Source organism: Canis lupus, chromosome 28, assembly GCF_011100685.1.
Source record: "Canis lupus familiaris isolate Mischka breed German Shepherd chromosome 28, alternate assembly UU_Cfam_GSD_1.0, whole genome shotgun sequence".
NCBI lineage: Eukaryota > Metazoa > Chordata > Mammalia > Carnivora > Canidae > Canis > Canis lupus.
In genome coordinates, this window is record NC_049249.1 from 9,393,256 (window position 1) to 9,415,853 (window position 22,598).

Genomic DNA, 22,598 nt, shown 5'->3' on the forward strand with positions numbered 1-22,598 from the left:
TATTTTACTTTATTTTGAACTTTATTTTTGGTTGAAATGGAGAACTGTTGCCACAGTGCCCAATGTGAGGCTCTCTTTGACATGTTTGGTGCTTGTTGCTTGTTTCCCACCTAAACCCTCATCCACTGTGATCTTCCACTTGATCATTCTTTTCTCCTTCTAGCTTTGTTAGTCTGTTTTCCAATCTGTACTTCACAGGATATTTTGGGGACATGCTGTTTTTCACATTTTTTTCCAAAATGGTGATGCCAAGACAGTCATAAAGCAATTATAAAAATTGCTGATTTTAAAAAATATCTCATTATCTTACTTAAAAATAATTTTACCACAATAGGACAATATTAAACCAATATTCCTTTAGTAGAAATGTAACCTAAAGTGGCTCTGGAGAAGGCATCCATGGATTTTTTCATTTAGCATAATTAGTTATTAGTATAAATGCAAAGTCCTGTAACTATGAACCATTTAGTAAGATAAAAGAAGACTTTTGTTGTACACACTCAGATTTATTAACACATCAAAGAATTATTGAGTATATACTATGTGCAAGTTAACAGAGATGCCTGTACTGAAAAGTCATCCCCTGCCTTTTTATTGAAGTATCAATATATTTTATCAATATATTTTCTATAGAGAGTCAAAACCAATTTGTAATGGTCACCAATTTAACGGTTTATATGAAGAAAAATGTCTTATGGTGTAATTCTTTTTAGACACAAATACTCATGTTAGGCAATGTAGAAAAAACATGAAGTAGGAATCAGAAAACCTACTTTGCTGCTTTTTATTCATTAATTCAACTGTTTATCAAACATTTATTGAGAGCCTACACTGTGGAGCAACTCTATTGGGTGCCAGGGAGCATGGTAGCAAATAAGAGAGACCATGGTGCTCCCTGCTCTCTTTTCTCTCTCTCTGTGAACATGAGCAGATGGCTTAACTTTTCCTTGCCTCTCACCTTGGTGAGACTACACGTCTGTAGTATCTTTTCAAATCCATAATCCTGAGATTTGTGTTAGCCTTGTGGAGGGAGAATCTGCCCAAGGGGCTTTGGGCCTTGAGTACTTATCTTCTTCTGGGAGGATTAGGTCTTATCCTAATTTCAAAATCATATCTAATACACAGAGTTTTAAAATGTTTTGGTTAGCCTCTCATCTGCATTTGGTCATTTTGGCAAAACCTGAGTGTGGCAATTCGTGGTCATAAGACTTCAGAGGTAGGAGGTTAGCCTGGGAAAGGTGTACGGCTTGCATCAGTACAGCTGGATAGCTGTTCCCAGGGAGCAGCCTCCTCTGCCTTCCCACCAATAACTTGGCTTCTTCTGCCACAGCGTCCATCCGTGACAGGACCTGTTGCTCTTCTGGTCTAATGAGCCTCAAAAAGGGATTGTTCATCAGAGGACCAGAGGTGATCGGCTTTATGGGGCAGAAAGGACTGAATCCCACAGTTTTTCCGGTGGGTATCAGGTAACAAGCTTCTTGCTTTCTGGTTTCAAAACTGCCCTAAGTAAATAGCTTTTCTGCTTGCAGCCAAGATACATTTCTCAAGGAGAAAAATGGATTTCTGAGGCAAAGAGAGAGAGAGAGAGAGAGAGGAGAGGAGAGAGGAGAGGAGAGAGGAGAGGAGAGAGGAGAGAGGAGAGAGGAGAGAGGAGAGAGGAGAGAGGAGAGAGGAGAGAGGAGAGGAGAGAGGAGAGGAGAGAAGAGAGAGAGAGACTTGAACATACATTGCTTAAATAGCACAAGAAAGTTACAAGCCGGGTAACTAACACTTCGTGGTCTTTAGGGAAATGAGCAGCTGGACTCAGCCAATCTCTTCTTTCCAGTCGAGTCGAGTCGAGTCAATGAAAGAGACATAGGGTTTGATGTTCCTTCCGAAACGGGGCTGGCTAATTTAGCCCCTCCCATGAGCCGGAGGGTCTGTTATATCTCGGTTCCTTGAGTACCTCTCTTACTGAGACCGACCACAGCAAGCAGAGGCTGAAAAATAAAGAGCAAAGAGGAAGAAAACAAAAGCTGCCAATTATGGAAGATAGAAAGGGTAAGAGCAAATTGATTTGATCTGAATCCTTAAGAACAACAACAACAACAAAAAAAAAAAAAAAAAAAAAAAAAAGAAAAAAGGAAAAAACCCCTGAAAAGCCCAGACCAAAAGCAAGTACTTGAAAGAGCAAGAGGCATAAATCCCCAAATGGACTTTCCCCACCCTCTCCTTTTGAGGGGAGGCAGAGAAAGAACTTTGGGAAACCTTTTGGGAAGCAAAGCCTGGGGATTTTAGTCAGGGGTGGTTCTTGAGCAAGCTGGAGGGGCTCATGAATATTCATGATCAATTTGCTTTCAGATCTGGTGGTTTAGCGGCAAATGACTTCTTCCAGTTAAGAAGTAGCTGCCTCATTTATAGTCCAGAGTCATCTTGCTTCGGGTCTGTACCTCAATGAGTTTGCTGAAGATGCTGGTCTCTGTGTGTAGATTTGTTTTGTTCTCAAATTTCCTGCATGCTTTCCTGTTGTGAAATTAGCAAAGACTTCTCTGCCAGGAGTTAGATAGAGAAGTTAATGTGGCAAGAAGCTGTCACAACAGGACCCCAGAGTATGTCTTGCAAAAGACTGAGTATTTCTTGGATTGTGTGTATGTGTATGGGAGAGGGGGAGAGGAGTGAAGGGGTGAAGAGATAAATAGTTTTAACTTAAAATAACAAGGCATATCTGAGTGACTATATTTAGATTTTTGTCTAAAAACTATAAGAGCAGCCTGGTTTTTACAGATGGTGTGCAGTCTCTGTCTTTTACCTCTTTTGGGCATTTTCTGCCACAGCAGTGAACCAGCTGCTTGCCAGCCCATGGGAGCCAAGAAGAGTCTCCGGCAGCAGTGTGATTGTGTAGGGTTGGAGAACTTCTTCTTTTTTATCTCTAGTTTCTGATATTCCCCACACGTTTTTATCATATAGAATGCAGAGCAGTGGGATAAGTAGCCAATGGATTCTTAATAATGATAAATAATTGTAGCTGTTAATGTTTACTAAGTCTCTATTCTGTGCCGGGAGCTGTTCTAAGCACAATACGCATATTATTTATTCCTCACATCAGCTTAAGAGGTGAGTGCTATCATTATCATTCCCATTTTTCCAGCTGGTGGAGTTGATATAATGAGAGAGTGGCTGGCCTTGGAATCACACAGTGAGTGAGTGGTAAATGTGGATGCAGGTGGTTGGACCCAAGGTCTGTGGGCCTTTCTTTCTGTACTCTCACACTGTTACTCCACCTGGAGGCTCTGGGTACTGCCCTGACATGGTTGATTCTGAATTTCAAAGCCTTGAAGCTACTGGGGAAATGAATGATACTTAATGAAATCTAAAGTCAGAAGGAATCTGTGCTTTACTGCTAGTTCACATTCATTTTTCTCATTTGGTCCTTATGACCATTTTCTATGGTAGAGCCCAGGTAGTGTTATTTTTACCCTTTTATAAAAGGGAGAGAGTTTGGCTAGGAGGGATTCGGGGATAGTAATCACACAGACTAGAAATCTCCTGTCTCTGGTTTCTGCAGAGTGGACCCAGTCATCTCTGAACTTCTGTCCCCACCCCCAGCCACTTTCAGTTCCTCAAGTGACCTTGCTCCTTTCCTCCCGGTCAGACTGTTTTATGCATGGCACTTGCCTCTGCCCTGAAGGCCTATCTAGCCTTCTCCTTCCCCTTCAGTCTGGAGCCAAGCTGCCTAGGTTTGAATCCCAGCTCCATCATTTACTAACTGTGTGCCTTAGTTTCTTCATATGTAAATTGAAGAGAATAATATATACCTCATAAGGTTATAATAAGGGACTAAATAAGAGATGCATGCAAAATTCTCAGAACAGAGTCTGATGTATAGTCTATGTGCTCAGTAAATGTTAGCTGTTGCAGTCATTCCCCAAGTTTCATCTTGGTTGTTAATCCCCTGCTTTAAGCTTTCTTCAACTCTTTGAGCCTTAGATTAGCGTGTCTTGGATGTTTCTACAACACCTCACTGCTTACGCCTAAACCATTGCTCATCATACTCATCCACTCTGAATTCTTGCCCTCTGAATTGCCTCCTCCTTACCCTGATGATAATCTATCTGTTTTTGGATTAGCAGTACATAATGGGAACTCAACAAATATTTAATAAACTAAGTATTATGTTAGTTGATGTTTATCCAAGAAACAGGAGGCTGGTTTAAAAGGGGATCTATGACTCTTTTCTGGTTATTGTGGTGTGTGGCACTGAAAGCAGCACAGTCTCCCATGACGCCCTGTATCAGGGAGTGCGGGAAGTCCTGCAGGGGAACCAGCCTAAGAACTGGCAATGTTTGGAGAGGGTGGAGCTGCAGATCAGCTTGAAGAAGTATGATGCTGTGAAGGACAGACACTTCTTAGGCACCATCAGGCTTAAGTCTACTCCCAGCCCAAGTTCTCCATATGAGTTTTGGGGGACTGGCAGCACTGTGATGAGGCCAAGGTTGTGGATATTCCCCACATGAACATTAAGGTGCTAAAGAAACTCAACAAGAATAAAAAATCAAGGAGCTGGCTAAGAAGTATTATGATGCCTTTTTGGCTTCAGAATCTCTAATCAAGCAGATCCACAAATCCTGGACCCAGGCTTGAATAAAGCTGGCAAATTCCCTTCCTTGCTGACTCACAGTGAGAACATGGTGGCTAAAGTGGATGAAGTGAAGTCTACAATCAAATTTCAGATGAAGAACATGCTGTGTCTGGCAGTGGCCATTGGTCCCATGAAGATGACAGATGATGAGCTTGTGTACAACATCCACTTAGCTGTCAATTTCCTAGTGTCGTTGCTCAAGAATTGGCAGAACATCTGGGCTTTAGACATCAAGAGCACCATGGGCAATTCCCAGCACCTGCACTGAGACACAGTTTAATAAACCTTAGTGCTACCAAAATAAACAAACAAATAAATAAAAGGGGACCTATGAATTTGCAGTAGAGATCCTGCTGGTATATACTGCTCTTTTATGTGCTCTATTAAGATATCCCTCAAAGTGAATACACTGAGAAATGAGATGCATCCCTTCTAGGTGGGTGAGCTTCAGAGTTGATGTGGCCAGGGCACCCACTTTGGCCAGTCCAGCCTTAGCAGAACTTCAGCCCCCACTCCCCATTCAGCCAGGGGCCAAACTGGAGATCTCAGATGCCTCATAGTACAACCTTACCATCTTTGAACAGAACATCTGGTTCCAGAAATAGTGCCTCCCTAACCCTGTTAAATAGCAACCTTATAGTCTGAGACAATGTACTCTGGTAATAGAAGAAAAACATACTGCAGGGTAGGCCCTGGATAAAATCATAAAGTACATTAAATTTGTTCCCAGCACTCTCCTTTTTCTCTTTCTGGCATACCTTCAAAGCAATTTGATGAATATCATTGTGTGTCTACCATTATGTCCCTATGCCAGATGTGTGGGACTATAAACAGTTTGCTCACAGTCTAGTGAGGAAGACAGACTTGTATACAACACACTCTAATTGAAACCAGACCCTGTGAAGTGCTAATAATAATAGCTCATAGTTTATGGTCAGTTGACCATCATATATGACATAAATCAAATAAACATTGATTATTATGTGCCAGGCACTGTCCCATGTAATCTTCACAAGAAACCTATGATAGAGGTTTCTGCATCTTATAGCTGTGGAGGGAAGTGACTTGGCCAAGGTCACAGAGCTAGGAGTATAGGAAGAAGGGGAATTTATTCTAGTCAAGGGTAAATAACATATAGTGTTATGTTAGTTTCAGATGTATAATATAATGATTGAATAATTCTATTTTTTTAAATATATTATTCATTTTTAGAGAGAGACCGAGGGCAAGGTGAAGGGGGTGGGTGGCAGGGAGAGTGACAAGCAGACTCTGCGTTGAGTGCAGAGACTGACATAGGGCTAGATCACATGACACTGAGATCTTGACCTGAGCCAAAGTCAAGAGTCAGATGCTTAACAGACTGAGCCACTCAGGTACCCCAAGAATTCAGCTGTTCCGTATGTTACTTAGTGCTCATCATAAGTATATTCTTAATCCCTTTCACCTATTTCACCCATCCTCCCACCAACCTCCCCACTGGCAACTACCAATTTGTTCTTCGTATTTAAGAGTCTATTTTTGTTTGTCTTTTTCTTTGTTCATGCGTTTTATTTCTTAACCAAATGAGTGAAATCATATGGTATTTGTCTTTCTCTGACAGACTTATTTCACTTAGCATTATACTCCTTTTTTTCTTTTTTTAAAATTTTATTTACTTATGATAGTCATACAGAGAGAGAGAGGCAGAGACATAGGCAGAGGGAGAAGCAGGCTCCATGCACCAGGAGCCCGATGTGGGACTTGATCCCGGGTCTTGAGGATCGCGCCCTGGGCCAAAGGCAGGCGCCAAACTGCTGAGCCACCCAGGGATCCCGCATTATACTCTTTGGATCCATCCGTGTTGTTACAAACAGCAAGATCTTATTCTTTATTCTTTTTGTATGGCTGAGTAGTATTCCATTGAATATATATACCACCTCTTCTTTCTTTATTTTATTTTATTTTTTTAAGTAAGCTGTATGCCCAATATGGGGCTTGAATTCACAACCCTGAGATCAAGAGTTGCATGCTTCACTGACTGAGCCAGCCAGGTGCCCCTACCACCTTTTCTTTATTCATTCATCTATCAAGGGACACTTGGGTTTCTTCCATATCTAGGCTATTATAAATAATGCTGTAATAAACATAAGGGGGCATATACTTTTTAAATTAGTGTTTTTGTTTTCTTTGGGTAAATACTCAGTAGTGGACTTATTAGGTCATATGGTAGTTCTATTTTTATTTTTTTGAGGAAGCTCCATGCCATTTTCCACAGTAGCTGTACCAGCTTGCATTACCACCAACAGTGCATGAGGATTTCTTTTTCTCTACATCATCCCCAACACTTATTATTTCTTGTGTTTTTGATTTTAGCTAATCTGACAGGTGAGAGGTGCTATCTCATTGTGGTTGTGATTTACATTCCCTGATGATGAGTCATGTTGAGCATCTTTTCATGTGTCTGTTGGCCATTTGTACGTCTTTTTTGAAAAACAACTATTCATGTCCTCTGTCCATTTTTAAATGGACATTTTTTTGATGTTGAGTTGTATAAATTCTTTGTATATTTTGAGTATCAACCGCTTGTCAGATGTGTCATTTGCAAATATCTTCTCCCATTCAGTAGGTTGTCTTTTTGTTTTCTTGATTGTTTCCCTTGTTATGCTTTTTATTTTGGTGTGGTATCAATCATTTAATTTTGCTTTTGTTTCCTTTGCCAGAAGATACATATCTAGGAAACTATTTCTAAGGGTAATGTCAAAGAAATTATTGCTTGTATTTTCTTCTAGAAATTTTATGGCTTCGAGTATCACATGTAGGTCTTTAATGTATTTTGGGTTTATTTTTTTGTATGGTGTAAGAAAGTAGTCCAGTTTCATTCTTTCGCATGTACCTGTCTAGTTTCCAAACATCATTTGTGGAAGAGACTATCTTTTTTCCATTGGATAGTCTTGCCTCCTTTGTCATAATCTATGACATAATCAATTGACCATAAAATTGTGGGTTTATTTCTGAGCTCTTTATTCTATTCTATTGACCTATGTGTCTATTTTTGTGCTAGTAATATACTGTTTATAGTGTTATAGCTTTGTAGTATATCTCGAAATCTGAGGCTGTGGTACCTCAGTTTTATTTCTTTTTTTCAAGATTGCTTTGGGTATTTGGGGTCTTTTGTGGTTTCCTACAGATTTTATGATTATTTGTTCTAGTTCTGTGAAAAATAGTGTTGAGGACTTCATTAAATATGTAGATTGCTTTGGGTAGTATGGATGTTTTAACAGTATTGATTCTCTCAATCCGTGAGTATGAGATATCTCATGTGTCATCTTCAATTTCTTTAATCATTGTTTTATAGTTTTAGAAGTTTTTTTGTCTCCTTGGGTAAGTTTATTTCTAGATATTTTTTTTCTTTCTGGTACAATTGTAAATGGAATTGTTTTCTTAATTTCTCTTTCTGCTATTTCATTATTAGTGTATAAAAATGCAACACATATCTGCATATTAATTTTGTATCCTGCAACTAAACTGAATTAATTTATCAGTTCTAGTAGTTGTTTTTGTGGAGTCTTTAGGGTTTTCTATATATAGTGTGGATGTCATCTACAAATAGTGAAAGTTTTCCTTCTTCCTTACTAATTTGGATGCCTTTTATTTCTATTTCTTGTCTGATTGCTGTGGCCAGGACTTCCAGTCCTATGTTGAATAAAAGTGATGAGTGGGCATTTTTGTCTTCTTCCGGATTTTAGAGGAAAGGCTTTCAATTTTTCACCATTATGATGTTACCTGTAATTTTTTTTTATGTTGAAGCATGTTTTCTCTAAACCTACTTTGAGTTTTTAGCATGAGTAGATTTTGTACTTTGTCAAATACTTTTTCTGCATCAATCGAGATGGTCATATGGTTTTTATTCTTTCTCTTGTTTTTTTTTTTTTATTCTTTCTCTTGTTAATGTGATATATCATGTTGATTGATTTGCAAATATTGAACCACTCTTGCATCCCTAGAATAAATTCCACTTGATTGTGGTGAATGATTTTTTTAAATGTATTGTTGGATTAGTTTACTAATATTTGTTGAAGGTTTTTTTAATCTATGCCCATCAAAGATATTGGCCTGTAGTTCTCTTTTTTTGTAGTGTCTTTATTTTTTTTTTTCTTTTAAGATTTTATTTATTTATTTGAGAGAGTGACAGAGCAAGCACGAACAAGGTAGTGGGGGGATGGGCAGAGGAAGAGGGAGAAGCAGACTCCCCTCTGAGCAGGGAGCTGATGTGGGGCTTGATCCCAGAACCCTGGGATCATGACCTGAGCCGAAGGCAGATGCTTAACCACCTGAGCCACCCAGGCGCCCCTGTAGTGTCTTTATCTGGTTTTTGGTATTAGGGTAATTCTGGCCTCATAGAATGAACTTGGAATTTTTCCTTCAGCAGAGGGGGAATCTAGACCCACATATTTATGCTGGAAAGCCTGGGTTCCTAATAGATAAATTATCTTACCTCCTTAAGACCTTTAATAGAAGTCTAAAGAAGGGATCCCTGGGTGGCACAGCGGTTTGGCGCCTGCCTTTGGCCCAGGGCGCGATCCTGAAGACCCGGGATTGAATCCCACGTCAGGCTCCCGGTGCATGGAGCCTGCTTCTCCCTCTGCCTATGTCTCTGCCTCTCTCTCTCTCTCTCTCTCTGTGACTATCATAAATAAATTAAAAAAAAGTCTAAAGAAAATGCCATGAGAAACATAATAGAGAGTGATGATTTCTGACAGAGATTCTCCAAGAATGGGAATTTCAGTTCGACATAGAAAGATAGGTAGAGACTGGTGCCCACAACAAGCTCCTTCCAAGTCCCAGCAGTGCTTAAAGACCTTTTCTTTCTCTTTTACCAAAACTACAGCCTATATTTAAGAGTAAAAAGCTCTATTACCATTTTTAAGTTCCAAGCAGGGAATCTATTCTCCTGTCCATCCTGGTGATTTGAGGGCAGAAGTCCAAAGTGTGGTCTTGACTGTGAGGTTGGGATTACTTTCATGTAATTGAATTAAAACCTTTGCAAAGTAATCAGCTGCACATTAAATGATTTCTTGATCATGATTGTATTCCATGGTCATTAGGCACATATGATAAAGAGGTTTTGCAAATGATGGCGATTGGTCTTAATTTTACTTGGCCATACCACATTTTAAGAGTATTTTCTTCTTTTGTGTTGTCTTTTTGGTTGCCTCTGTACTTTAAAACCAGTGATTGTGCCTGGGGACATTAGCATGTAACTCCACCTGCCACGGGTTGAGCAGTGCTCGGCTCAAACCTGTGTAGAGTGAAGGTGAGGCCTGGAGAAAATCAGGGTCCATTCTTTGAGAGTCTTTGGAGGGAGGCTAGAATTGAGGGCAGCTCTTGTAGTAAAGAAACATCAAACTTCTTGAGGTTTGATAGAAGTACAGAAGAGCAGAGGCATTAATTAGCTCTATCTTAGTGAATCAGTGTGTGGGTTCTAAGGCAGTGTTTCTCAAACTCTAATGTATATGTGCATCATTGGGGATCTTGTTAAAATGCACATTCTGATCCAGTAGCCTTTGGGTGGGGCCTGAGAATCTGCATTTCTATTAAGCTCCCAGGTGATGATAATGGTGCCCTCCACTGGCCACACTTCAACTAGCCATATTATAGGATCACTGCATGCCTTAGTCTCAGGGCTCATTTTCGTACCAAGTGACCAACTTCTTTCTCCCTCAGTGCTACCCCACCCCCACCAAGCTGCTGCTTTGGGCCCCTGATCAGCTATGTCATTGCAGGATCCTGGGAAATCTAATTCATTCATTCATTCATTCATTCATTCATTCAATATAGGTCCTAGAACAGGAAGTTGAGGCCTCCAATTTGCCATAAAGAAGTCTGAATCTTTATTGTACACAAACTATTATTACACAAAAAGATCCTGTGTTGGAGTTCTAAACATCTCCCACCTTTTCTCCATGGCTCCAAGTTTCCCTAAGCTGCTTTCATTCCCTGCCTCCAACCTGAGAAGTATTGGAGCAGAACTTTGGCTGTCTCTAGAACAGTTTGCTGGATGTTTGTTGTGCCGGGGACCTGGGGGAGAACTCAGGGCACTGAGACTGGGAACAGTGTTTCTGGGGCATTGTCTCCACTCTACAGAAGTGAGGTGGGAATGATTCCAGGTAAAAAGGGGGGAAGTGGGTGTAGAGAGGACCAATGGAATTTCTTTAGTTTGAAACATTTAGAGAATATGAGGAAAAAGGAAGCTGGTGGAGAAAAGAAGGCAGAGGAGAGTTTGCGTAACAAGCTGCCATCCTGCAGTTTTTGTGCTAGAATATCATAAAACTTTAGAGTCCCAGGAACAATGGCAGTACATGTCCTTCATAAAAAAGTATTTCATTTTGATTCATAGGAAGGATGTGGACAATTCCTTTATGTCCATGAGAGTGTAAGTAATAAGGCACATGCCCATTAAAGAAAACATGAAAATAGAGATTAGGAGAGAGAAGAAAAACAATCACTTCTGACAATATCTTGGTGTATTTCCTTGTAGTTACTTTTACTATGCCTATGTTGTTTCTCTCTTTTAGCATTTACTTGGCTAAGATCTTGAAAAATTATGAGGTGGCATTGTGATCATTAGGCTGTACATACAGTTTTATTTTATTATTTTTTAAAGATTTTATTTATTTGTTCATAAGAGACATGCAGAGAGAGGCAGAGACACAGGCAGAGGAAGAACCAGGCTCCCTGAAGGGAGCCTGATGTGGGACTTGATCCCAAGGACCCCGGGATCATGCCCTGAGGTTAAGGCAGACGCTCAACCACTGAACCACCCAGATGTCCTTGTACATAACAGTTTTAAAGCCTGGCTTTTTTTTTTTCAAAAAAATTTTTAAAAATTTATTTATGATAGTCACACACAGAGAGAGAGAGAATCAGAGACATAGGCAGAGGGAGAAGCAGGCTCCATGCACCGGGAGCCCGACGTGGGACTCGATCCCGGGTCTCCAGGATCGCGCCCTGGGCCAAAGGCAGGTGCCAAACCGCTGCGCCACCCAGGGATCCCTGGCTTTTTTTTTTCTTGTCCATTCCATGGTTTATTTTTATTAAAAAAAATTTTTTTTTTTGGAGTTCAATTTGCCAACATATAGCGTAACACCCCGTGCTCCTCCTGCCAAGTGCCCCCATCATTGCCCATCATCCAGTCACCCCAACCCCCCGCCCACTTCCCCTTCCACTACCCCTTGTTCATTTCCCAGAGTTAGGTGTCTCTCATGTTTTGTCACCCTCACTGATATTTTCACTCATTTTCTCCCCTTTCCCTTTATTCCCTTTCACTAATTTTTATATTCCCCAAATGAATGAGACCATATAATGTTTGTCCTTTTCCGATTGACTTATTTCACTCAGCATAATACCCTCCAGGTCCCTCCACATCGAAGCAAATGGTGGGTATTTGTCGTTTATTATAATAAATAAATTTATTTATTAATAATAAATTTATTTTTTATTGGTGTTCAATTTGCCAACATACAGAATAACACCTAGTGCTCATCCCATCAAGTGCCCCCACTCAGCGCCCGTCACCCATTCACCCCCACCCCTCCACCCTCCTCCCCTTCCACCACCCCTTGTTCGTTTCCCAGAGTTAGGAGTCTTTATGTTCTGTCTCCCTTTCTGATATTTCCTACCCATTTCTTCTCCCTTCTCTTCTATTCCCTTTCACTATTATCTATATTCCTCAAATGAATGAGAACATATAATGTTTGTCCTTCTCCAATTGACTTATTTCACTCAGCATAATTCCCTTCAGTTCCATCCACGTTGAAGCAAATGGTGGGTATTTGTCATTTCTAATGGCTGAGTAATATTCCATTGTATACATAAACCACATCTTCTTTATCCATCTTTCGATGGACACCGAGGCTCCTTTCACAGTTTGGCTATTGTGGACATTGCTGCTAGAAACCTTGGGGTGCACGTGTCCTGGCGTTCACTGCATCTGCCTGGCTTTTGGTATAGAAGTGAAGCACAAGTATTTCTTTATTAGCCTAGTATCTGTTGCCATAATTTTTTAGTCATCATAGAGTTTATTTAATAATTCTCCTGTTATTGAACATTTATGTTGTTTCTGTTTCCAGTAAGCATCTTTATGCATGATGTTTTTCTACACGTAGGTTGCATGTTAGGATAGGATCCCAGCAGTAGAATTATATGGATTAAAAAAACTGGTGAATAGGGGCACCTGGATGTGCAGTTGGTTAGGCATCTGCTTTTGGCTCAAGTCATGATCCCGGGGTCCTGGATCAAGCCCCACATCAGGCTCCCTACTTAGCAGGGAGACTGCTTTTCCTTCTCCCTCTGCCCCTCCCCACTGCTTGTGCTCTCTCTCCATATCTCTCTTTCTCAAATATAGAAATAAAATCTTTAAAAACAAACAAAACCCAAAAACTCGTGAATAGTTTTTAAAGTTCTTGATTACTGTTGCCAAGTTACTTTCTCTAAAGCTGGACCCTCCATGCTCTCACAAGCCTTTCGGGTTTTGCTACATCCCTGACACCTTCCATGTGTTTTGTATTTTTTTTAAATAATCTCATCTACTTTTATGTTGTTTTAATTTGTATTTCATTAATTACCAGTAAATTCAACATTTTTCACATTATATGCTTCTTTTTCTATCCTTTGTCCATTTATTACTTATTGGATTTTATGTTTTCAAATTAATTTATGTGAACTCTTCATCAAATAAAGATATTCAAGTTTTTCTGCTATATCCACAGCAGCTTTAATGAATCTTCTTAGTGTTTTTTTATACAAAGACTGATAGCTATAAATAGATCCAGTACAGGGCAGCCTAGGTAGCTCAGTGGTGTAGCGGCGCCTTCGGCCCAGGGCGTGATCCTGGAGACCCGGGATCGAGTTCCACGTTGGGCTCCCTGCATGGAGCCTGCTTCTCCCTCTGCCTGTCTCTCTCTCTCTCTCTCTCATGAATAAATAAATAAAATCTTAAAAAAAAAAGATCCAGTACACTTTTATCTGTGGTAGTAGTTTGATATTGCATTTTTATTGTCTCTTTAATGTAGAATAATATGTATTTTATAAGTTCCAAGTAATTGTTATTTTTGTTTAAACCATTAATTTTAATTAATCTTTCATTTTATTTCACAATGGTTAGAGAATATGGCTTTATAATTTCTGAGGTTTCTCTATGTTTAAGCATGTAGTGAATTTTTATAAATCTGTGAATGGCTATAAAGAAGATATATTCTGTTTTTAAGATGTAAAAGTGGGTATTTACAAATCTATCTAGCCGTTTCAATCATATGGTAATCCTTCCCCAACCAATTTTCTGCCATGTGAAATTATAGTCTATATACATTATTTTCAGTTCCAGTGGGAAAAATGTGATGTGAATAATTTTTATTGTGGCTTATTAGAAAAGTGGGGGCAGGATGGAAAGTTGGGAATATGGAGGGAAAGTAAAGTAGATGCAGAGAAAGAGTAATTCAGTGTTAGGGAAGAGAAAAGGAAGTGAGATGAAGTGCTCAGAAGGCTTTTGAACCTTCATGGCTGAATCTTGAAGCTGAATCTTGCAGCTGAACTTTGCATGGCTACTTAACTTTAGGAAGTATGGAATGGGTGTGAGTGAGAATTACCAAGCCTTTCTCTTCCAACTAACCATGGCAGGCCCCAGGAGGCTGGAACCAGGTCCTGGGTCTTTTGGCAGAATTTAAGAGGTGGGGTCAGAATTCTGAACCGTAAAATTGAAACAATATTGCTTACATGGATAAAGACTCAGACACATGCACAAGAAGACATCTGAAGCAATGTGTCATCAGCAAAATAATTTTTTTAGGCTTCGTGCTGAAAAGGCAGGGTAGGGAAGACCTGAACAACCCCTGTTTCCGGTGAACAGAGTTAGTTAACAGAAATTAATAGTGCAATACTTACAGTTTCTAATTTAAGCTATGTAAAAATGTTGTTGGTACCATCTTTTGCTAAATGTCTTCTTTTTATTGCTTTATTTTGATGAGTTTAGAAAGATATTTTTCATAGAAATGGTGCTTTTTTATAGATTTACTTTCTTTTTCTTCTTTTTCAGTTAATATAGTAACTGAGGTAGGCTGCAAAGATTACAGCTCCTAATCCCTAGAATTCACCTATGTTATCTTATGTTGAAAAAGAGTTTTTGCAGAAGTGATTACATCAAGGATCTTGAACTATGATTATTCTAGATTATCCAGGTGGGCTCTAAATGCAACCAGAAATGTCCTTGTAAGAGGGAGGGAGTGGGAGATCTGATATAGAAGGCAGTGTAACACTGAAACAAGATGCTACAGGGCTGGCTTTGAATATGAGGGAGTGGGTCACAAGCCAAGGAATGTGTGGAACTTAGTTTAAAAGGTGGAAAAGGGAAGGCAGACCTGCCAATACCTCGATTTCACTACAGTGAAACTGATTTCAGACTTTGGACTTGTAGAACTGGAAGAGAGTAAATGTATATTTTGCTTTAAGCCACTGAGTTTGTGGTAATTTGTTATGGCAGTCATAGGAAGCTAATATATTAAGTTTTTAATAAATGGAAGTGGTGGTGGCTTTAGTTAGTTAACCTATAGGTTTAGTGTGTATTGGGCCACCTGCTACTCTTAACAACTGTTAGCTCAGTTTTCAAACACTGTTTGAAATTGGTACTGTTTACTGTTCCTATCTTACAAATGAGAAACTGAGGAATGAGTAGTTAAGTGACTTATATAAAGTCTTTCCTTTAGTAAGTGTTAAAGTTGAGATTTGAACCCATAGTTGTTGATCTTATTATTATTTTGAGATATAATTCACATACTACATAATTCACCCACTTAAAATCTACTTTTCAGTTTTTTTTTTTTTTTTTTTTGGTCATCACCACAAACAATTTTAGAACACTTTATTATCCTCAAAAGAAACCCTGTATCCATTTTCCATTCCCTCCCTATGTACCGTTTCTTCCCCCACAGCCCTTGGCAAACACTATTCTACTTTCTGCTATAGTTTTGCCTATTCTGAACATTTCATATCATATATTCCACTGTATGGATAAACCACATTTTATCCATTCATCAGTTGATGGATATTTGGGGTGTTTCTACTTTTTGACATTATAAATAATGCTGCCTTGAACATTCATATACAAGTTTTTTTATGAGCCTATGTTCTTAATTTCTCTTGTATATATACCTAGAAATGGAATTTCTGAGTCATATGTCTATACTTAACCATTTGAGGAACTGCTGAACTATTTCCCAAAGTAGCTGCATCATGTTACGTTCCCACCAGCAGTGTATAACATTGTCTCTCTCCATCCTTACCTAAACCTTTTTTAATTGATCTTTGATTATAGCCATTGAGTGTGAAGTGGTATCTCATGGCATTGATTTGCATTTTCTCTATGGCTAATGATTCTGAACATCTATTCATGTGTTTATTTATTTATCTATTTATTTATTTTTTAAAGTGTTTTTTTATTTTTATTTATTTATGATAGTCACACAGAGAGAGAGAGAGGCAGAGACATAGGCAGAGGGAGAAGCAGGCTCCATGTACCGGGAGCCCGACGTGGGACTTGATCTCGGGCCTCCAGGATCGCGCCCTGGACCAAAGGCAGGCGCTAAATCGCTGCGCCACCCAGGGATCCCTGTTTATTTATTTATTTTAAAGATTTTATTTATTTATTCATGAGAGACACAGAGAGAGAGAAAGAGAGAGACAGAGACATAGGCAGAGAGAGAAGCAGGCTCCATGCAGGGACCCGATGTGGGACTCAACCCTGGGACCCCAGGATCACGCCCTGGGCTGAAGGCAGATGCTCAACCGCTGAGCCACCTAGGCGCCCCTATTCACGTGTTTAATGGGTATTTGTGTATTTTCTTTGGAGAAGAAATCTTTGCCTAATTCAAAGTCATGAAGATTTGCACTTACGTTTTTTTCAAACAGTTTTGTATTTTTAGCCCTCACATTTAGGTCTTTGATCCTTTTTTTTTTTTAAAGATTTTATTTTATTTTTTTATTTATTCATGAGAGACAGAGAGAGAGAGAAGCAGAGACACAGGCAGAGGGAGAAGCAGGCTCCCTGCAGGGAGCCCAGTGTGGGACTCGATCCCGGGACTCCAGGATCACGCTCTGGGCGGAAGGCGGCACTAAACTGCTGAGCCACCCAGGGATTCCTGATCCATTTTTTAAAAAAAGATTTTGTGTTTGTTTGAAAGACAGAGAGAATGAGTGAGAGAGAACACAAGTGGAGTAAGGGGCAGAGGGAGAAGCAGACTGAGCTGAGCAGGGAGCCTGATGTGGACCTTGATCCCCAGCTCTGGGATCATGACCTGAGCCTACAGCAGATGCCCAGCCAACTGAGCCACCCTGGTCTTTGAACTACTTTGAGTAATTTTTTGTATGTTGTATGAGGCAGGGGCCTAACTTCATATGAATATCCAATTGTTCCAGCACCATTTATTGGAAAGACTGTTCTTTTCCTCAGTGAATTTTCTTGGCATCCTTGTTGAAAATAAATTGTGAATTGAAAGGACTCTCAGCTCTATTCTACTGATCTGTATGTCTATCTCTGTGTCGGTTCCACACTATCTTGATTACTATAATTTTGTAGTAAGTTTGGAAATCAGAAAGTGTGAGTCTTTCAATTCTGTTTTCTTCTTCAAGATTGTTTTTACTATTTTGGGTCCCTTGAATTTCCCTATGAACTTTAGGATCAGCTTGTCAATTTCTGCAAAGAAACCAGCTGGAATTTTCATTTTATTTTTCATGTAACCTCTATGAACCACTTGCTTTTAAAAATCCAAGTTGAATCTGTTTTCATGCAGGAATTTAAATACATTAGTGCACATTTATTTTACTTGCCATTCTTATTTTATTCTCACATTATGCTTTTTGCTATATAGACACTGCACTTTTGCTTATTTGTTTTTATCTGTATTTCTGCAAAGCTGTGCATAGCAGGCATCTTATTTTAATTTTTATCTGTGGCTATCTTAAAAGAAAAGAAAACCATTCCTGAGCTTCAGTTTATCTTAATATCAAAGTGAAAACAGGAGTAATTTTGACTGTCTCATGAAAGATAATAATTTAAGAGCTTTTGGTTCCCTGGCTCCTCCTTTCTTTTTGTAATTATTTAATCTGATAATATTATAAATTCAAATATTGAAAACCCTATTAATCATTTATTTCACAAGTTTTCCCTTTTTATTTAGACTTTAATATTTATACCCATCCCTCCACGATGTTAATTGGTTTCAATATAGTTCTTTTCTCACTGTGCCTTTAAATTCCATCTTTGAGTTCTTAATTTTGTTTCCCTTCATAATCTAATAGGTGTACCAAAGTAATTTTTCAGAAAGGGCATCAGTGTGGTAAACGAGTGACAACTTCTCTAAATATAGAAATCTTATCCCCATCAAGTAATTGAAGATATTCCTCCATTGTCTTGAGATGTCTGATGCTGAAAAGAAGTTTGAGGACAGATGTTTTTCAGCCTGAACTTTGTTGTCTATTCCTGACATTTATACTTCTTACAGTAAGACAACTGAATATAGACTTCCTTTCGTAGATTTTTGCCTAGCATATGGTAAACCCTCTTGATTCCAAGTTCAGGACATCTTTAGGAACAAAAAAGATTTCTCTTGTCATAACTCTCATAAGTATCCCTGCTTTGTTCATTATTTGCCTTCAGGGACCTATAATTTGGATCTCTAATTTTTGAACACCATCTACCTTTCCCTCCCTTCTTCCTCCTCCTTCTCTCTCTCTTTTTCTTTTTTCCTTTCTCTCTTTCTTCCTTTCTTTCTTTCCTCTCTCTTTCCTTTTCTTTCCTTCATTTGTTTTTCTTTGTATTCTGAAAATATTTTCCTGAGACTGTGTTCTACATCACTGATTCAATTTTCCTTAATTATCTCCAATATAAACTTTCATTCAGCTGCAGTGTTTTTGGTTACCATGAAATCTTTTATCTTAGTCTGTTCTCTTCTCATAGCAACATCCCCTTGTATCTAACTAAAAAGTAAACAAAGAAAGATTTCTCTCTTTCCTGTATTATATCTATTTTAGAGACAAGCTTTTCCTTACTATTCTTTCTACTTTACTGCAAAATTTGTTTTTTTTTGATGATTGTGTTTTTTGTTTGTTTGTTTTTTATTGGAGTTTAATTTGCCAACATATTGCATAACACCCAGTGCTCATCCCATCAAATTTGTTTAACCTGAGGCCTTACCCTTAAAAAGGGGAGATTCCTTTCGTATGTGTGTACAAATGAATGTGTATTTTTTTACCTTATTCTAAAAATAATTTCAAGAAGTATGAGGGTAAATTCATCCTAGTCCAATGTTAGAGATGATTGGAATGCGTAGTCTACCCTTGGCTCTCTCAGATTCCCCTTGGATCCTGGAAGAATGCAGTCACCAAGTGCTAGATCCCTTACTATGTGTGGGAAGACATTTTAGTCCTCTAGCCAAAATAAGCTCACTCAGATCCAGGAAAGAAGTCAAAAGTCCTGTTCTCATATAGTGATGTTTGAGAGGATAATCTACAGTTGTCAGAATTTTTCTCAGTCTTCTTGCCCAGAGGCATAGAGACAACCAGGAAGGACCCATCTCAGGACCGATTTTCTTGCTCTTGTCCCTTCCGCACTAAAAGCAATTTATGTTGAACTGGAGAGTGAGCTAAGTAATACCTTTTTATGGAGATCAAGTCTAAGATCTCTATATTCATGATAGACACATGGCTGCCAATTCATAGAGGCAAAAGCAAACACAAACAAACAAAACAAAGCAAGACAAAAACAACAAACCTGGGGCTTTCCAAAAAGTTCCCCATCCTTCTCCCATCACATGCTACTGTTCTCTCATAATACTCTTTTGTTGTTTCTAAGTTAACGGGTGTTGGGAGGGCTAACTTGCCTCTGCTTATGCTGCCATGTCTCAGAAGAGATGATCCTGGCCATCAGTGTCATGTCTTAATTCTAATGGATTCACATTTCATTTGGAGGAAAACTCCATTTTTTTCAAGGCATAGTTATAGATTTTCACAAGAATGTGGGAGAGTGTGGCAAAGTATTTTCACTTATACTACCATTGTGCTCAATGGTCTAAAACTTGACTTTGTGAGATCACCTGGACAGAGGTCTAGGGAATGAACCAAGAAGTTGGTGAGCAATGGGAGAACAGTATTGGGTTTCTGCAGAGCTTAGTAGGTGAGACATGATGGGGATCTGCACTAAGGCATTGATGGTGCAAGGTGTGAGGGCAGGGGAAGGATGGAAGGAGCTGGATATTGTCTAAATCCTACCTCCTTTCTGAGGTAGAGTCTGAAGTAGAGTGCTAGATGGTTTGTTGGAAGAGGGATATATCAAGACTTATACTCAAGTTTAGATTTGAATGGTTTGGTCAAGAAATATTTATAAAATAAGGCTCGAAAGGGGGGAAGGAGAGTAGATTTGGCAGAGGAAGAGAGAGATAACAAGTTCACACTGGTACATGCTAAACATGAGATATTTATAAGACCTCAATAGAGACATATTCTGATGGTTGCTGGAAATTTGGATTTAGAGCTTGGAAAGGTCTGGCTGAAATCCAGAGATAATAAAAGTTAGAGTTGGAGCGTGGTTGAAAGTATGGGCATGAAAAGTATGCTCAGTGGTCTAAAACTTGACTTTGTGAGATCAAAGTACTGAGTACTTTTCCCTGGAAAGTATAGAGAATGAATACAGAAGAGGATTAAGAATAGGACCTAAGAAACACCAATACTAATAAAGGGATGGAAAGTCAAAGGATTTAAGAAAAGAGATTCAGAATTTCTTTTGGTATTTGTGCTTATACTGTTAATTTATATGTTTTCTGTTGCTTATATTGGTAGCTGAGTACTTTGGTTTCTTACATTCCTGCAGGGGTGCCTTCTCCACACCATCCCTATATAGTGATATAGCATGTTTGGGTTAAATCAGTATCTAATATTTCCTTTAGCATGACTAGTTAAGTATTGTTTGTGCCTTAGATTTTCTTTCCTCTATGATTTTTTATTTTTACTGTCATTAATAAGGCCTCATTTCTTTACTGCTTAGTTTTTCTCTCCATATATATTAGTAATTCTTTTTTGCAAACCTTTGATATAATTTCCTACATAGTCAATAGTTTTTCTTTTTGTCCTTTTCTTGTCTGTTCTTTTTTTTAAAACCTCCTTTCTGAACCTACTGTCCTATCCCCATCTAAGCTGATTCCTTTCTTGGACTGCTGCATAGCAGTGTTCCTGGGCTTCCCCTGACCTTTCTCCTGTGTTGATTCTCCATTTGTACTACATCTCTTCCTTTTCCTTGGTTCACTACCTCATCTGGGTGGAGCACATCCTTCGGTAACTTCCTGAGAAAAGGTGCATGGAGTAAAAATGCTGAGGCCTTTGTGTCTTTTGGATTTTTAAAGTCTGATGCCATTCTTATTCTCAATTATTTTTGTCACTTGTTACTTCTACCCCACCCTCTGTTTTCTAGGAAGTATTTAGGATTTTTTCTTTATCCTTTAGGTACTAAACATCTATGGTGATGTACTTTGGTGCGTGTTTATTTTCATCTATTGTGTTGGGTACTCAGCCCCTCCCATTTGGCAACTCAGATTCTTCAGTTCTGGAAAATTTTCTCATACAGTTTCTTGGGTAACTTCCTTTTCATGATTTCCTCTGATCTTTCTTTCTGGAAGGTGTATAAGTTGGGTGCTCTCTCTCGTATTAATAATTTTAATTTCTTGTGTTTTCTCCTTATACTCTGACAGTTGGCTCTATGAGGATATTTTCTCAACTTTATCTTTCAAATTTCAAAGATATTTGTTAATTTCTTTTTTCAGTTATTATAGTTTAAATTTCTAAAAACTTGCTTTTATTTTCTGATGTTTCATTTAAACAAAACTGTACAGACTTTTGGTCTCATAAATGCCATATTTTCTTATCTCTATGAGGTCAGTAATTTAAGGTTTCTTTTCTTTTCTTTTCTTTTTTCTTTTCTTTTGTCTTTCTTTTCTTTTCTTTTTTTTTTTTTTAAAGATTTTATTTATTTATTCATAGAGACACACACAGAGAGAGAAACAGAGGCAGAAGCGTGCTTCATGGGATCCCTGGATGGCGCAGCGGTTTGGCGCCTGCCTTTGGCCCAGGGCACCATCCTGGAGACCCGGGATCGAGTCCTATGTCGGGCTCCCGGTGCATGGAGCCTGCTTCTCCCTCTGCCTATGTCTCTGCCTCTCTCTCTCTGTGTGTGTGACTATCATAAAAAAAAAAAAAAAAAAAAGAAGCGGGCTCCATGCAGGGAGCCCGATGCAGAACTTGATCCCAGGTCTCCAGGATCATGCCCCGGGCTGCAGGCGCCGCTAAACAGCTGCACCACTGGGGCTGCCCTCTGGGTTTGTTTTCATTTCAGTCTTTCCTGTTGAAAGAAGACTTTTCCCACATATTATTATTGTCTTTACACTATTCTTTCAGGTTGATATTATTATTATTATCCTGTTTTATGGCTAATGTGTCTTAGAAAGTGTATCACTTTTATTTTTCTTACAATAGATGTCTGAAAAAGTTATCATGGATCAGCCAAATCCATAGTACAGCTTCTCTGTTGAGTCCTAAAGTCTCTTTTTACCCTCCTATACTTTACCTTCCCCAACCCCCAGAGACAGTTGTGTTACTATATTAGACAGCTGTTTGAAAGATTTGCTCTTTTTAAAGTTTAATGGAAATATTTCTCCTTCCCTGCATCTTTCTTCTGCCATTTGCAATAGTTCTTCCCTTTGAGCCCTAGAGATGGACCAAATCTGAATCCCTTTCCATAGGATAGTCCCTCAGATTTTTGAAAGGATATTACCATGACTCCTCCATATCTGCTATTCCCCAATTGAAGAGGCCTTGACTTTCCTACTGTATTTCACTGTTTTGTCAAGCTCCCATTGGCTAACATTTTTAGAAAGCTTTGGATGAACTCCTGGCTGTCAAGGTCTCA

The 22,598-nt window shown here is 38.9% G+C and overlaps 1 protein-coding gene and 1 pseudogene across 8 annotated transcripts in view; both read left to right on the forward strand.

Annotated features, from left to right (window-relative positions):
• The window catches only part of ENTPD1 (ectonucleoside triphosphate diphosphohydrolase 1), a 131,725-nt gene that overhangs the window by 29,953 nt on the left and 79,174 nt on the right, over positions 1 to 22,598 (forward strand). Inside the window, exon 1 of one of the 8 annotated variants that reach the window (XM_038578346.1) lies at positions 1,331 to 1,455. The exons of 5 other annotated variants lie outside the window; for them this stretch is intronic. Coding sequence is in view for 1 of the 3 variants with exons in the window: in XM_038578343.1 (XP_038434271.1) it covers positions 2,025 to 2,040 (16 nt within the window). In the remaining 2 variants the exon portion in view is untranslated. Of the gene's footprint in view, positions 1 to 1,330; positions 1,456 to 1,883; positions 2,041 to 22,598 lie in introns of those variants that run through there. 2 more of the 8 variants (XM_038578343.1, XM_038578352.1) reach the window with 2 other exon arrangements.
• LOC102153062 lies at positions 2,764 to 5,837 on the forward strand (annotated as a pseudogene).